Source organism: Sprattus sprattus (assembly GCF_963457725.1).
Source record: "Sprattus sprattus genome assembly, chromosome: 17".
Classification (NCBI taxonomy): domain Eukaryota; kingdom Metazoa; phylum Chordata; class Actinopteri; order Clupeiformes; family Clupeidae; genus Sprattus; species Sprattus sprattus.
In genome coordinates, this window is record NC_137915.1 from 12,842,910 (window position 1) to 12,859,138 (window position 16,229).

Consider the following 16,229-nt stretch of genomic DNA (forward strand, 5'->3'; position numbering starts at 1 on the left):
TGCCAGGATGTCTGTCAATCTTACACCCCCCCCCCCCTAAATAATCGTGGCCTCTCCTTGATCTTGTGCAAATTTCACTGTCGAGGAGGGAAACCAGGAACGAGCACGAAGCCAGCTCTGTGATGATCATTCAGAGTTTATTTATTCAGTTTCTCCAAGAACACAAGAAAAGTGAACAGTCTGCATGAAATTTTAATGACATGACACAAATTGGACAAACATGAAGTCCATACAGTTAAAAATTTTAATCAGTCACTCAGATCTTAAATGCATGTGTTTTGTTCGGTTTATTTACAATAAAAAATGTAAGGCAGCAAATATCCACATTATTTTACATACGCAAGATACAGTATATTATTTCACTTATAAATACTGTCTCTTTATATATTTGCATACTTCACATGACTACACTCCATAATGCAGTTTATGTTGAGGCACATAGGAAAAAGGTAAGGAGTGGCACACAATTGAATCCCCCAAATAATGTATTCTTTAATTAATAATCAATTAATAACTAATAATTCGTGGACATGTGTACACAAAACCAACTTTTAGGGAAGCAAAGCTGGGCCTGGAGCTGTGATTTCTCCTAGTCCTGTCGGATTTCCGTCAGCTCCACCGGAAGCCTTACTGGCTCCACGGCACCGCCCTCAGCCCCGCACCTGGGGCAGGTGAAGTACATGTCTGCCATGGCGTGGCCCTTAATGCAGTAGTAGCAGAACACATGGCCACAGCCTACGGAGTGAGGCATCGTGGGCCACTCCCCACACAGCCCACACTCTTTGCAGTCAGTGGACTCAGACGCGTTGCCGTCCGCAGAGGGGTGTAGGGGCGAGAAGAGGGCGAGCGCGGCAGCCTTGAGCTTCCACACGTTCACCAACGGCAGCAGGAAGATGAGGAACTCGGCGAAGCCGTGCCACAGCAGCTCGCGGTTGACATAGTGGAAGGAGACGTCGCGCGGGCCCTGCGGCCGGCTGAACTCCGCCCGCACCCCCAGCAGCCGCTCCGCCAGCATGGGGTAGCTGCCGCGCCGCAGGAACAGCAGGAAGTTGAGCAGACTGGCGGCGCTGGCCAGCCCAGTGAGGAGCTCCAGCACGCGGCGGGCCGTACGGGCGTGCGAGTCAGCGGGGAGCCGCAAGAAGAGCGAATGAGAGCGCTCCTTCAGCCAGCGCCCCCCCACCGTGCATAGCGCCAAGCCCAGCTTCTGCCGCCTACTCATAGGCCGGTAGCGGCGCACACCGGAGGAGGCGTCGCGGTAGCGGATGCTGAGCAGCGCCTGGCCTGCCGTGGCGCTCTGGGAGTAGATGGTGAAGCGCCACAGCAGTAGCTGGAGCAGCGCTTTGAGCTCAGGCTCAAAAGGGGTTAAAAGGCCTGGCTTGAAGTGCTGGAAACACTGGCTGAACTGTGACCAAACGAGCTGTTCCAAGGCGCCATCCAGTTCAAAAGCATCCAGCTGACTTATTCTCAAAACCCGCGTCGCCAGGTCAGAAGCCTCCCGGGTGCCGGGTGCCTCACCTCTAGCATCCGCTACAAGCACAAGAAGAGACATTTTATACGTTTTTTTTTTTTTTGCATTTCAGTTGAAATCACTTTTCACATGTAAAGCCCATAAGAAATTCCCTTTTAGCTGTGCAGGGTGCAGAAGCACAGGAGGTCTTAGACTGTTCCCTCTGGAGATTGTGGATGTGGACAAATCACATCACAGGAGATTATCCAACCCACACGGGCTTGGCACTACAGTAAACATCCGCCATGTGGAACTACTTTAGTTTGACGGGCTTTTATACAGGATCTAAGAACTGTGACGTTTGGCAATTTGTCATGGACTACGTTTCTATCACACCAAGTTTATCTCTTCAAATGCAACTGTTAAAAAAGGAAGGGCCACTGCCAATGGTGACCAGCCTCTAGAAGTTTTGTGTGACCGTGGATAGGATTTGGACAATCCCCAGAAAATTTTATTTATTTATTTATTTATTCACATCAAATAATCACAAAAGCCCTGCAGAATAAAAAAAACAGGGTAGTGCCCACACATGGCAAATGCATACTATTTGGCAGGAGTACATGTGAATACTGTATCAATACATTCCCATCCCTATGCAAAGTGAGTGAGTGGGTGGGTGCCACAAAGTCAATACATATCCTCACTTCATATAAATATAAAATTACATGCATTGCATTCGCAGTTTCCAGTCTTTTGCCTCTGCATTTGCCTAATGTGTTTGACCACAATGCCCCATTCACAGCGGAGGGAAAAACCCTTGTGCAGTCGTCTGCCTGGCCAGGTACGCAGTGACACTGCACCCGTCCACTCAGGGAATACAGCCGCTTGACATTCTTTTTAAAGCCTTTATTGAGCAGTTTACAAGTTATGAATGAATATGTTTTATTTGAGAGCGTACTATTGACAGCGACCCATCAATAGTAATGTGACTATTGTCAGGGGACTGTCGATATTAATGTAATTATGATTAAGAGGATCACATAGATGTTAGGTGGGGTAAGTAACATCTCCTACAGGACTGCTATCAATACTAGGATTACTATTGACATGCTCCTTCAGACCCGCACAACTTGCCAAATACATAACAACTAGACACTTCTGTCAATGTCTGCTGCCTATAGAAATAACGCATTTAAATTTACAGGGCTTTAACCGGAGAACTGAAAATCCATGGTTCTTATGTAATAATCAAAATGTGCAATCAATGGTGCTGTTTACTTCCACTGTAAACACAAGAGTTGCTGTTTGCATACAGCCTAGCTGCGTGCAGTTCATTCTGAAGCTCTAGCCGGGCAGCAGTGAGTCACAGACCTCATCATCACATTCATCACCACGGGAACAATGGACAGGACTGGGAAAATGACTACAGCGTGAATCATGACTTTATGCATTTAAATGATGATTCAAAACAGACTTACAAAATGGTTCCTTTAAAAAATAAATTTAAAAAATATGTGAGAGGTTGCACAGTGAAATATTAGTCAACATTTTATTTAATGGACTGTCAAATATCGGTCAAGTATGTATGTGTGTGTATGTGTATGTGTATGTGATGACTACTATTTGTAATATATTCGTACAACATTCTGCTTTGACAAGCAGAAAAACTTCTTGACTGTGCCGTTATTCTCCAATTTAGTAAAACCTATTGTTTTTGGCCGAACACAAAATAACAAATATGGTAAAATTGTTTTGTATAGTAAACAATAGAATATGATTGTTTGGACCATCATGTATGAAGAGATCTACAATTTAAATGTGACTTTTTGATACAATCCTTTTGGTTAAATAAACCATTTAGTACTTAGGTAGGGTAATATTCCATTCTGTTTTACACTGTGTGTTCACATACAAATGAGGTGGGTAATCATTTCCACCGAAAGCTAAACCTGATCCAGAACAACAGTGTCAGCCCCCCCCCCCCCAAATAAAACTGCTGAATGCGGTGCAAATGGATACCACTCCTGTCTCCACAAAATGGATGAGGAAGATGCGTTGGGATACACCACACAAAGCTGAGGCCTTGACAACTGCCGCTAAGTGACAAATGACTGACAACAGCGCAACCCATAAGCCAGCATCCTCTTTCCAGGCAGTATGCTTGAGGCGAGGGCCTGCAAGTCTCCCACTGATAAGCACAGTAACGGCGCGACCTTGGCTCTGCCATGACAATGAGATGGGGCGGGGAATTCCTGCAGCAAGACGACTACTCGTAATCTGCAGAACTGGGGGGGGTGGGGGTGGGGTAGAAGGGCCTACGCTTTCTTGACCTTAGATTTCTCCGCACTGCAAGCCCCAAGCACCTTTGGGGAAGGTGAGGAGATCTTTCCTTCGTTCCTTCGCCAGTCCCTACGTTCACCAGTCCCTGGGGTCAGAGCGTATCTCTTTATCCAGGCCGCTACTGTAAAGGCTATTATCACCAAAGCTCTTTTAAACTTCCAGTCAGCCTGGCTGTTGTCCAGCCCGATCCCCCGCTGGGGAAAGGGGGCCACCACACTGACAACTCCAGTCCCTCAATTCAGCTGACATCCCACAGGCCTACAGGACTGAGGTCTATGTGCCTACATTTCATATTCAAACATATTCAACATTTAAAACCTCAGCACTATTTTTCTTTTTATTTAATGCTATAAGACAATGCAATCCTTTCTAATTCTTTTTTTTTATCTCCAGAAAGTAGGAAATGCTACCCCGAATTTTTCCATTTCTCTTATTTTAGCACATTTTTATTTTAACATTGATGAGAACATCCATTTCTTAGCTTTAAGAGTGATGTCATCCAAAGAGGGGATTCAAATGGAATCTAACATTGTTCACTTCATGGGCAGACTAATTGTTATGAGTCTGTCTCATAAAAAATGCATGCATGTGAGTGCACTGGGGGTCTAAGGCTGTTGCACGCTAATGCTTTATCAAGGCAAACCTATTTCCCTAATCACCAAAGAACTCATAGAGAAAGTGTAAGGGCTAAAGTTAGTGTCTGAAAAAAGCATCTTTTAAAGCAAGCTGACAAAAGATATATGCTTTGGCTAATCAAGTTTGTGCAGACTGTAAATTATTTAACAGAATTAATTGATTTTGTGGGTATGAAGGTGGAAGATGCAAAGTCTGTATAAGCAGTAAGTGCCAAGGTTTGCAGGAAAACAACTTAAAAACTCATGAAACTTTAACAAACAGAAGTAGCTTACTGAATGACTAAAAAGAACAGTTAATAAATTAGAAAACCGTGAGGCACTATCTTAAGGGCCTAATGTGTGCACTGGGGCTTTCTACCATCCGTCTAAAAGGCACATAACTGCAGGCCTTGTCTACATATTAATTTCAAACATTAGTCAGACTCTTTAAATGTTAACGTTAGGTGAGGTGTTAAACAGCCATTACGATAACCCTTAAGGTGTAAAAGACACATGAAATACAGAGGTTGGTTTACGTATTATTGGCTAAAGACTAGCTAAGTCTTTAGATTAAGGTCAGAAAAAACCTTAGATAACCTTCCAATTAAGAAAGTGGCCAAGTTCATCTAATCATGATCTGAAAAAAAAAAAACGAACTTTTACAAACCCATATTAAGTTTGCATACGAGGTGTAACACAGAACAAATACTAATGCATGGTCACTGCCATATGTGAACACAAATGGCAGAATTATCATTTTTGGTAAACTCTCTCATCAATAACATTTTATTTAATGTTTTGATAGCATATGATTTGGTTTTGATGTGTAAGACATAGTGTACTGTTATATTCCATTACTAAAAATAAGCATGCATTTAAAACATGGTAAATCTCATGTAATGTCTCTTGGACATGAATAGCAATGTTCCCCACTTGGCAACAAAAACAAGTCCAATCCTTTAAATGCTGCTTTTGGAGGTTTCTATAAACAACCTTTTGACCCCGGCCGAGATCATACTCCAGACTGACTTCACAGAATCTTTTTTTTAAATCCAGTCATTATGTTAAGTGTGCTATGGACCACTTTCAGGGCCCAATCAAATCTGGTCTAATTTCTCTTGACAACAACAATCCTGATTCTTAATTCTAAAAGTCCATACACAGTCGTCGTTTAAAAAAAAAAAAAAAAAAAATCCCAAATCTCCCCCATTTTATAATAAGGCAAGGGCATTACATGATAATCAGAGTGAGGATTAAGCCTGGGCAAAAGCAACTTGCTTATAGTCTGAAAAAGGGAGATAAAGGACAATGACTGAAAGTTGGGCGAGGAACTTAAGAGGACTCTTAGAAATAAAATCTAGAAATCAATACGATCACAAAGATATGCCTTGGTTCAGTCCTGGAACTCAAGGTGACTGTAAAATACAGTCAAATCGTGCGGTCTGGGTCAAACTCAAATCTTGAGATTAGCTGAAATATTTCGACAAACACATCATTGCATGAATTTTCATTTAAGGGTAGGACCTTGATGTTACTTCGAAGCCGAAGTGTGTTTTCATTGTAAACGTATCTGTCTTTGGAGACTTTCCAGCAGTGTCTGTTAGTTGGTCTAAATTTTGAATAATTCAGCGTAACAATATTTCATAGTTTAACACATCACTAAGTAATCCATTGTCAGTAGTATAAGGCAATAGGGACCAAAGTCTTTGAACAAATACATGTTAACTTCAGCCTATTTCAAGACGCCGATGTGTATGTCCGCGAATGCACCAACGTCGACCACACATCGCCAACGATGTCGATCAAATCATACTTTGCGTACTTGGTTTACAATGTGTGCAGTGATATGTGTACTTGAAGCAACGTTGCTACCGCTTCGCGTTAAAGAGAAAATGGAGGAAACTACGGATATTTACCCATTTACAATGCTGATGAACGAAACGTCACCTCGCTTGAAAAGCTTTCTGCATTTCCGGATTCTGTCATTGTTGGCCACTCCTTAAAGAGCAAAGTACCAATCGCAAATTGCTCCATTTCCGAGCTCATCACAAGACAGAGCCTATCACACTGTGTAGCGCTAATCATCTGATTCAGCGAGGCAAAGACGAATCTGTGCTGTAGAAACCGCGGGGAGGAGCGTTTCGTTTGTTTACCAAACCTCAACCAAACTATCTAATCTGACGTCAGTTACAATTGGCCAATAGAAATATTTCATATTGGGGTTGAAAGGTTATTTCAACCAGTAGTGTTTTGCAGCAGGCGGGCTAACTACAGCAAGCAATTCACAAGCCTTCAACTCGCTAGTTACCATTTACCTCGTTTCTACAACAGTCCAACCGTCCCACCTGTTACTGAGAAGTCCTGATTTTAAACAGTTTGCCATGAAATAAGTTCCATATGTTTACTCGTATTTTGGGTTTTGAAAGTAGGGAAATTGTTGCAAGAATGCCCGCGGTGAAAGAGGATATTTTACCGCAAGAATCTAAAATGTAGGATAACTTCAAAAATCTCCTGTCAGGTGTCTGTTTTTTTTCCAGTCACGTTAGCAACAATTAACGTTAGCTCATTGTCTGAAAAAAAAAAAAACCGTAAACGTTAACTCAATGAACAAACGGGTTTCTTGTCCACATTTCACAGTTTTATGTCGGGTATTGATGAAATTATATATTTTTTTAAGTAAATCCGTTTTACGTCTCAGTTAATTAATGAATCCACCCATTCCCTTCACACCGATTGATATATATGGCTATTAATTAATGTTTGCGATTTCAAGTGTTAGCTAACATCCCTTCTAATTAAACATCGGTAACCAAATAATGTCATAAAATGAATGAAGAAAGCAGACGAACTGTTGAGATTCGTCGTAACTCAACGTGGGCACAGGACAGAAGTGATGCTCAAAGGCGAAAAGGTTCAGAAGCACTGCCACCTTGCTCTGTGACTAAAAATGTCAAAGTTATTTTTGAGGAATTCAAAAGTCTCTATGAAGAGAGGCTGAAACGCCTCAAATCTGGCACAGAAGGCTGCACACAAGAAGAAATGTTGCAGGTAGGTGCAATAGTCTTTTGCCATTCATTCTTCAACCCCCTTGTGATGTTACTGTGTACCAAACACGGTGGCAAAACGACACCCCCTACAATTCAACTTTCTCGGAATGGCAAAATAGCTCTCTTCAAGGCTTGTGCTATGTATATTCCCATAGGCCTTCCTCCCCTACCTATTATATTGACATTGATATATACACACCTTTTAGACAGAAAGTGAATAGTTCAACAATGTACTGAAGTAGCATACACATAATAACTGTAATGTAATATTGTCCCACTGAGACCCTGTGCTTGTATCGGCTGGTAAATTGCATTAGGATTCCATCTCAAAACAAGGAAAACAGTTGCAGCCTGTCAGGCATAAAAAGCCTCTAATAGTTTAAATGATCATGTGAGGGCATTTAGACTGAAATTCAGGAGCTGGACATCAAACAGGGATAACAAGGTTTAGAACAAAGTGCTTGGTTAACCAGTCCACTGCTAGTGTACTTTAAAAGGTTAGCCAGTAGGCCATTATGCACAAGTTGTCAATTTAGAGTTCTCTAATTTTCCCTTTGCCAAGTGCGCAATATTATCGGAAAATAGGAGGTTACGTAACCTTTTTGTGTTTTTCCCCCTCTCATCTGCATTTTACGCTGCAGTATGCAATATGGAAGACATGCTAATCAAGCAAGTACTTGTCGGAGGTTTACAAAGAAAGCTTTCCTCTGATATTTGATCTACCTATATACTAGCCAGAGGTTTTAAAACAAGCATCTCCCCCTCTCTCCCCCTGCCCTTTCACTGCTATGCCCAGACCATCACCTGCTCTGTGTAATTTGACAGACATCCTTGAGCCCTGTTTCCTGACTTTGAACGTGTGACTGGTTAAAGGCAGAGGCTCGCTGAGAAAGCTCAGAGGGGAATATGTCTGAAATGGTACTCAAAGCCTGCCTCAGTGAAGCCTTTGTCCACATGAAAGTACACTTTTGAGCACATTTAACACAGAACTTACATACTGTAGTGGAATGCAGTAAAGATATGAATGCCAGGATATTTGAAAGCAGTTGTTATCTGGAGCTTAATATTAAATAGAATCCTAAAAATTGAAATGCAATATAAGGAGCTTTTTTTGTTATAATCTAGTACTTGACTTTCACAACAACAGCTATTGACTGTAGAAATTAAATAACTTACTAGTTAAAGCAGTTTATTGTTGGTTGCTATTTAAAAAAATATGCAGCTTGAGAGCTCAGAATATTTTCTTCTTTTGTGCTGTCATCGTTAACATCAGTAACATCAAATAAAGTTTGGTGTGAGTGTTTCTGCAAATCTTTGCTTGGCCCTTCACAGAAGAAAGTCAGGATTCTGCAGTCCTATGTGAATGACCTGTGTGACCAGAACCAGCTGTTGGTTCAGACGGTGGAAGACCTGGAGAAGGAAAGCACAGAGAGAATCACCTCACTGGAGAGGGAGTTACGCATCTCTGACAAAACCATCACGGTCAGCCCCATTTTATCCATGGATTTTATCTCAAATATTCTACTTTTAAGTAGTATGTAGTAGTTCTAGTTCTAGTAGTGGCCCTCTGCAGTGTTTGTAGTAGTTAGGCAGTTTTTTGTAGTAGTTTTTGTTGTTCAGGGGGTTCAGGCCCTGGGCTCTATGAAACAATTTTATTGTTTTGGTGCTTTATAAATAAAATGTAATGGAATTTCATTGAAAATTGAATTGAATACTTCTGTATTTTTACATATAGCATGCATATTAACTGTAGTGTTAAACACCTAAGCTGCACCATGTGAACAGCCTGATGTCTGCCGTTTGCCTGTGTGCATTAAACGTGAGCGACCGAGTAAAGCTTCTTGCACTGTGGGTCAAGGTATGACTGAAGTGCACTTCGGTCTGGGCATTTGAGTTGAAGGAGGCCATTCGTGACTTATACCGGGGCAAGTAGCATGCAGGCAAATGGATCCTGACATAATTCAGCACTCCAACATGTTCTCATGGTCATTTTTTCCCAGATTGAACATCTCCACTGCAATCACTTGAATGAGTTTTAAAATGAGTTTTTACATACATACAGACCCAGTGCTACGTGTGCTTTTGCCCGAGATGTGCGCCTCTGATGGCCTTCATGCAGATCTGAAGAGCATTTCCTGTCTAAAACCGGTCTGAGGTGGCCCTAATTGGTTATAATGCCTCTGAAAAAGAAAGCCATGATTTGCTCCCTCACCTCACTTGAGCCATAGGTCTATTTCTTATTATGCCCTCCAAGAGCTTTATTTATTTATTTGGTGTCAGATGGTGGACTTTTCAGGGCTGTGTTGATTGTAGGGCTTTCATAAATTGGATGGAGTGTGGAAAAGAGCGTGCTTATTTTCCAGCCTATTTGCTGCATCGCCTTCCCTCCAAGGTGTCTCTTCAGACATGTGTACGCCAGGCCAGGCGAAGACCATTTAACATCCTGAAGAAAAAAAAACAGGAATGGAAACAACGTTGCTGATAATTGTCGTACTCACCATGTTGAGACTTCTGTTCAGCATGTGTGTTGCGAATGGAAGCGCTAGTCAGTCATATCTGACTGTGTTATGTAAAACTTAGTTTTTTTAAAACTTTTTTTCCAATGGTCAAAGGTATTCCTTAACATAATGTTTAACACATGTATTAAAGTAGTTTCCCGTGCAGAAGATTTTAGGTTATTCAAATTATTGTGGGACGTCTTTGCAGCTTGCCCTGTATGAATGGTTTCTTTCATTCTTTCTTTCAAGGTTTGAGCATCTGCGTTGTAATTCTGTGACCTTCAAATTATAATTGCAACGTTGAATCGTGTACATGCTTATCAAATGATGGGACATGTTGAGAACAAAGCCAACAGACAATATCTATGATCAGGCCTTCATGAGTAAGCTAAGAGAAACAGGGAAATCAGAGCAAAACAAGGCATTATTCTATTAATTGAGAGGTTTATTTGTGGGCCTACTCAATATGTCTGTGTACATAGCAGAGCAAGCGTGTTTATTACTGATCGCTGGGAGTAATCAGGAGAATTAGAATGGACTGCTCTGGAGACGTATTATATAGTTGTCCCTCAACTGGAGCAAGCATCGTAATAATGAACAGAATAGGACACTAAATTGATTCAGAACATTAAAAGCTTCTTAAGTGCCACTAAAAATGTAAAGAATGCATTGGACTTGGTAATATGAGAGGAATCATTTTCTGATTGAATGTTTGTAATACATCTCATGTTGCTAGGCCGTAAGATGCCAGGCAATTATTTTACATGAGTAGGGGGATAAGTGGCATCCCCACCCCACATCCCCTCCCTGCCCAATATTACCCGTGATTATGAGTTTGCACTTAGGGAGTGCTGTGGGGGAAATTCAGGTGAAATGTAAAACTTGCGAGATTTGATTTAAAAGTGATTTATACCTGTCAAGAGGTTAGAAGTCTTAAGCCATTTTTTCTCTTTCCTCACATAGCCTATATGATCTTCCCCCCCTCCGCCTGCACTTGGCTAGAAGTATAAATTACCTGATCTAAACAACTCATTTGGAGCTAGTAACGTTGAGTTTAATCCTGAGATTTTCTAGGGAGCAGTAATATGTCCTTGCCAGTATCACAGATGTGGTTGTGAAAAAGCTCATCTGAGGTTAGGATTGCGCTTGTGATTTGGGCAGGATTTGAACCATCAGAGGAGACGCCTCGAGGAGAGCTTGGACCGCCTGCAGACTGAAAATGTGGAGCTCAAGACGGACGTGAACACAGTTGCCCAGGTTGTTCGTCAGGCCAGGCAAACACACAGCCTGGATGTAAGTCCTCTGATTTCCCTGATTCCTCTGATTGCCTTGCAGGTGTGTGTGTGTATATGTGCATTTCTGTGTGTGTCCCTCTGCCTTTCTCTCAAAGTCAGGGGACAGTCCACTCCTGCATTCATTTTTCAGAACTCATTTTACGCCTCTGAGCGTGGGATTTTTAATTCCAGCTTCACCTTGACTCGTGGCCTATGGGCACCAGGGGTGTTGGTGGGGGTGGAGGGGGGATCAGCAGCCGTCGCTTTGATCCAGTCAGCCGGCGTCAGGCTGATTTCCCAGCATTCCTCCATGCCAGAAGCCAGCCAGCAAATAAGCAGACAGACGGGCGTATGAAGGGGTTCCACTTTACCTTGCCAGTCCAGAGGGGTGCTGTCTCGCTTTGGTGTAGTTTATCAAAAACCACCACTGATCATACACACGCATGCACGCACGCCTGACGCACGCACTCACACACGTACTCACACACAGACACACACACACACACACACTCACAGAAATGCACATACACTCACACACACACGACAAACACACAGAGTCCTCTGATCCTCTTGTTTTTGGTCTGTGTAACACAATTCGCCATCCCAGAGCCAGTGTGAGTGTATCGCTGGAAGATGTGGCTCCTGCATTGATAAAGTGAGGGGGTGTGTGAGTGTGTGTGTGAGTGTGTGTGTGAGTGTGTGTGTGTGCACGGAGGGACGCCCAGCTCCTGCTCCAGCTCTTGCTCCTGCAAAGTAAAAGCCCAAACCTTGCCACGATAAGTGTAAACACAAACACAAACACAAACACAAACTCCACCTGTACTGACAGAGGGGTAAAAAAGACAATAGAGCTGCATGATGAACACGATTCTGTCACAGCGCTGCGATGTCTGTTCCACTGAGGTGATTTAGTTCTATCATTATTTATTTTGGTCTTTGCGTGGTTTTCCACACTATTTTCCGTGGACTGATTGGCAGTGATCCTCAGAATGTATTCTTTTTGGATGGCGTGTCTTCCCCGTGTTCAGTGGGGGCCCGTCCCGCAGCACGCTGAGTTGGCATGAGCGCTGACAGCTCTCTGGCGGGGGCCGTCCACACGGCCTCGCAACGGGCACCGCGGGGGAGTGGTAGACACGAGAGGGCATTCGCCCGTCCCCATCTGTGGTACCCAGCCACCATACTGTTTCATGCTAGTGATTTTTCTTTTCTCTCTCTCTCTGTATCTCTCTCTCTCTCTCTCTCTCTCTACCTCTCTCGCTCTCTTTCTCTCTCTTGTTTTTGTGTCTTTTTTTCCCTTCTTGCTTGTCTTTTGACAATTCACTGAGCATATGTGTATGCACCATACAGAGAGAAACGAAAAGCAGCGAGAAGAAAAGATGCTCTCAAGAGCTCCTCGCCGCCACAGAAGCGCTGCTTGCTAAATGAGCCAGGCCTCCGGCTGCACTCCCATTAGCTAAGACAGAGCTGTGTTGTACTGTGCACACTGCAGTTGAGTTCAGAGCAGTCCGCGGCGGTGCGGTTAGTGGTAAGACAGGAGTGATGCCCGTGTGTGAGAGGGGGGAGGTTGGAAGGTCACTAGCGTAGGCTAGGCTAACACTGTTGTTAATGACTTCCTTTTGAGTGCTAATTGATCAGCTTCATTACCATATTAAGTCCGTAATCCTGTGTCGCTGAGGTAGGGAGGGCGCTCCGTGTAATGAATGCCCTGTTTGATTTTTTGAAATAATGAGCTAATTAGACTAATTAAAATCAATAGAGGTGCCAATACAAGGTTAGGCATCAGGCCGGCGGTGTCTATCTGTGTTTAGCAGAAGTCACTGGCTGAGTGGAAAGCATAGAGATCTAACACTGATTTATGAGCCCTTGACGGTCGTTAGTTAGAATAAATTGCTTGTAGGAGCAGAGACAGCATTATTCAAGTACAAGATACTAAGTGCATTGTAAGGTCAGCAATAAGGGCAAACTTACATATGTAGTTGTATGCCCTTGTAAACCTATGTTAATATATCAGGTCAGTGTGGTGTCGGATGGCTCCCTGTATCTCCCAGTGCTGAGTGCGGGTGCGCTGCGAGTATTTATTTATTTCTACAGTAGCTGTGGGGGGATTGCTAGTACTATAACTAATAGGACTAAAAGAGCGCATTTCCTTAAGCTGAGGCTGAGATAATTTACTATGGTGTGGCACCAATTTCAAGGTGCTTCCAACAGCAGCAGAAATTTTGCTGATATGCAGCGTGCACAATCTCGTCAGGCCCTGGGAGTGCGTTGTGAATATTTAATTCGAACGGTGCTGTGGTGAGCTGCTAAGGTTACAGTGGCCCGTGTGAAGATGACAGGCAAATAAAGAGAGGATCTCGGTGAAATTGTCCTGTCAGAATTGCACCGGTGTGTCTCCTGCTGTCACAGGTCTCTGATGAAAGTGGGCGGGCGACTCGCGTGTCCCTGCATCCTCTTGTCTTCCTTTGTTTTGCTTTCCCTCTTTCTCTCTATCCCTCCCTCCATCTCCCCCTCCATCTCTCTCTCTCTCTCTCTCATTGGGGGTGAATGTGGAGTATTATGTAAAAATCTTGACTATTTCTGACAGGGGAGACGAGGGAGAAGGCGGCACCGTTGCTGGACCGCCGCTGACCTAAATTTTAGCATTAATCTAAGATGTCAGCGTCACAACCTTGACTCTCCAATTTGGGCCCAGAGAGATGGAGGTTATTTCTCTTCCTCCTCTGCGCTCTGGGCAGTGGCTGTCTGTCGCAGAGACGCCTCCTTGGCGTTTCTCCTTCCCTTTTCAGATTTTACTCGCATTAGTTCTCCAAGTGATTCGCACAAGTCATTTGTGAGATGCAGCTTCCATGTTTGGCCTGTGTTATTTATCAGCACAACCTCCAGCTTCAGGGTGTGTATATATATGTGTGGGTGTGGGGGTGTGTGTGTGTGTGTGTGTGTGTGTGTGTGTGTGTGTGTGTGTGTGTGGTGTTTTTTTTTGGTGACTTTTACGGTAGGGCAGCTGACCATTATTTTAATAGTATTTTTTCCCATTGCACACTGGCTTTAATGATGGAGTGGTGTTTGTGCCAGCTTTAGCCATTCCTCTAACAAATTAGTTTACTGTGGTCATAACCTTCAAAAAGCTCATTACCATAAATTGCATGGCTTTTCATAGAGGCTGCGCGAGGCATTGACGGATCACAGACAAGACCTTACTCAGGACAATCAGGCCTGCTAGTAAATTAGACCCACCCCCATTTCCCATACATTCTTAATCAGCTAATGTTTTTTATTTTTATTATTAATTCCTCCCCCCACTTCTGATTTATTTAAAGGGCCTGAATTCATACACACTCTTATATTAGGGTCCCCCCCATCCTGGGTAGCCTATATACATATATATATTTTTTTTCTTTTGTCATGCCCTGGAGGGGAGTGGGGGGAAAGAAACATGCATATGTACTTAGGAAATTGCATTTTCAATATATTGGCTGGCAATGTCGACACGGTAGGCATTGATATCAGACATTATTCACACTTCAGGGGAACATTAGGACAAATGTGGCCCTTTTTTTTTCCTGAAACTGACCTTAATGTCTGAGTTCTGTGCCTGGCGAAGGAGTCGACCTATCTGTAGTGTACGGAGCTGCCCCCCATTGCGCCCGTGATGATGGATAGCGTCATGTTGCTATACCCGCTCCCCCTCTCCTGACAGTTATGGCAGTGGGAAAATGCATCACTTTTGAATGGTCGCAGAGATATCATTTCGAAGGACTGAGACGCAGAGACCTCCATGTCTCCAGCGGCATCCGTCGGTGATGCTGTGACAAGAAAAGCACGGTGGTGCATGGGGTACGGAGTTGAGCGGAGGACGGGTGAAAGGATTGTGTGTGTGTGTGTGTGTGTGTGTGTGTGTGGGGGGGGGGGGGGGTTTCTCCCCTCTGAGATACTGCTTCATCCCCTCTAGTCAGGTGAAAACCGAACGCAGATATGGAGACAGGAGATGGAGTAGTCAGCACTGAGCACTTACTCCTCACATCCTCTCCTGTGAAGGGGAGTCATATGGAGATGGAGTAGTTGCGATGGGTGCATATTTAATCGCATCTTGCTGTGAAACGCTAAGGAGCGATACCAGACAACAGTGCAGTGGAGCTGCTGAGCGAGGCTTTGCCTCCACGGGGATGGCAGAGCAGGAGGGGTTTGTGTGGAATTTAATTCGGGTTCTTGTTCCTGCGTGTGAGAGTGGGCTCTCGGTTCTCCGTTGCGGTGGCGGCGCATAATGGGCGGCTCACGGGCTCACGCTGATCAACCTTGTGTGGAGTTTCTTAAGCGGAGCGTTCCGCAGTCTGCACTCTGGTGACGGGCTCTGATTATGTTCTCTGCGCCCCGTTTAATTCCCCTCCACGTAAGGCTGTGCCGCGTCTCAACCAGAGCCAGAGCCAGAGCTGCCTCAGCCAGGCCCTCTCCACTAGAATAGCAGTCCTATACGCTTGATGAGCAGGTTTCTCACTGCTTCCTCTCACTTAATTAGCCTCAGACACACACAAACACACACACACACACAAACACACACACATACACACACCAAACACACACACACACACACACACACACACACACACACACACACACACACACACACACACACACACACACACACACACACACACACACATATATACAAACAAACAAACAAACAAACAAACAGACACACACAAACATACATACAGACACATAAACATGAATAGACGGGCACACATACCACACACACACACACACATCCTTTTAGCTCACTAAAGCCTTTCCCTACACACTCTTGCATTCAGCGGCTTCTTTTCACTTCTCCCCGGCATCCCTTTGTGGAATTGAATTTAGAGCGTTGTGTCTGCAGCTACCTGCTAAGTGAAGCACCCAAGGATGCCCGTGTTTGTGGCGTGATTAAACATATCTGTGTTTGTGCGCACACAATTTCAAATATTTGTTGGAAAAACTATTATTAATATCAGAGATCATTAGGGATTATTTTC

General features: G+C 43.8%; 2 protein-coding genes across 2 annotated transcripts in view; one reads left to right on the forward strand and one right to left on the reverse strand.

Annotated features, from left to right (window-relative positions):
* Window positions 1-318: 318 nt before the first annotated feature.
* Window positions 319-1,549, reverse strand: pex2 (peroxisomal biogenesis factor 2; the record flags this gene model as incomplete). The annotated part of the gene is made up of 1 exon (XM_080855449.1): window positions 319-1,549. One exon carries the CDS (start codon window positions 1,547-1,549, stop codon window positions 590-592), a length of 960 nt encoding a protein of 319 aa, XP_080711575.1. The 3' UTR covers window positions 319-589.
* Window positions 1,550-7,227: 5,678 nt separating this feature from the next.
* The window catches only part of pmfbp1 (polyamine modulated factor 1 binding protein 1), a gene marked incomplete at both ends in the record, with an annotated part of 129,033 nt that continues 120,031 nt past the window's right edge, over window positions 7,228-16,229 (forward strand). Inside the window, 3 exons of the mRNA XM_080855450.1 lie at window positions 7,228-7,449; window positions 8,781-8,930; window positions 11,108-11,239. Coding sequence (XP_080711576.1) covers window positions 7,228-7,449; window positions 8,781-8,930; window positions 11,108-11,239 — 504 coding nt within the window. The remainder of the gene's footprint in view (window positions 7,450-8,780; window positions 8,931-11,107; window positions 11,240-16,229) is intronic.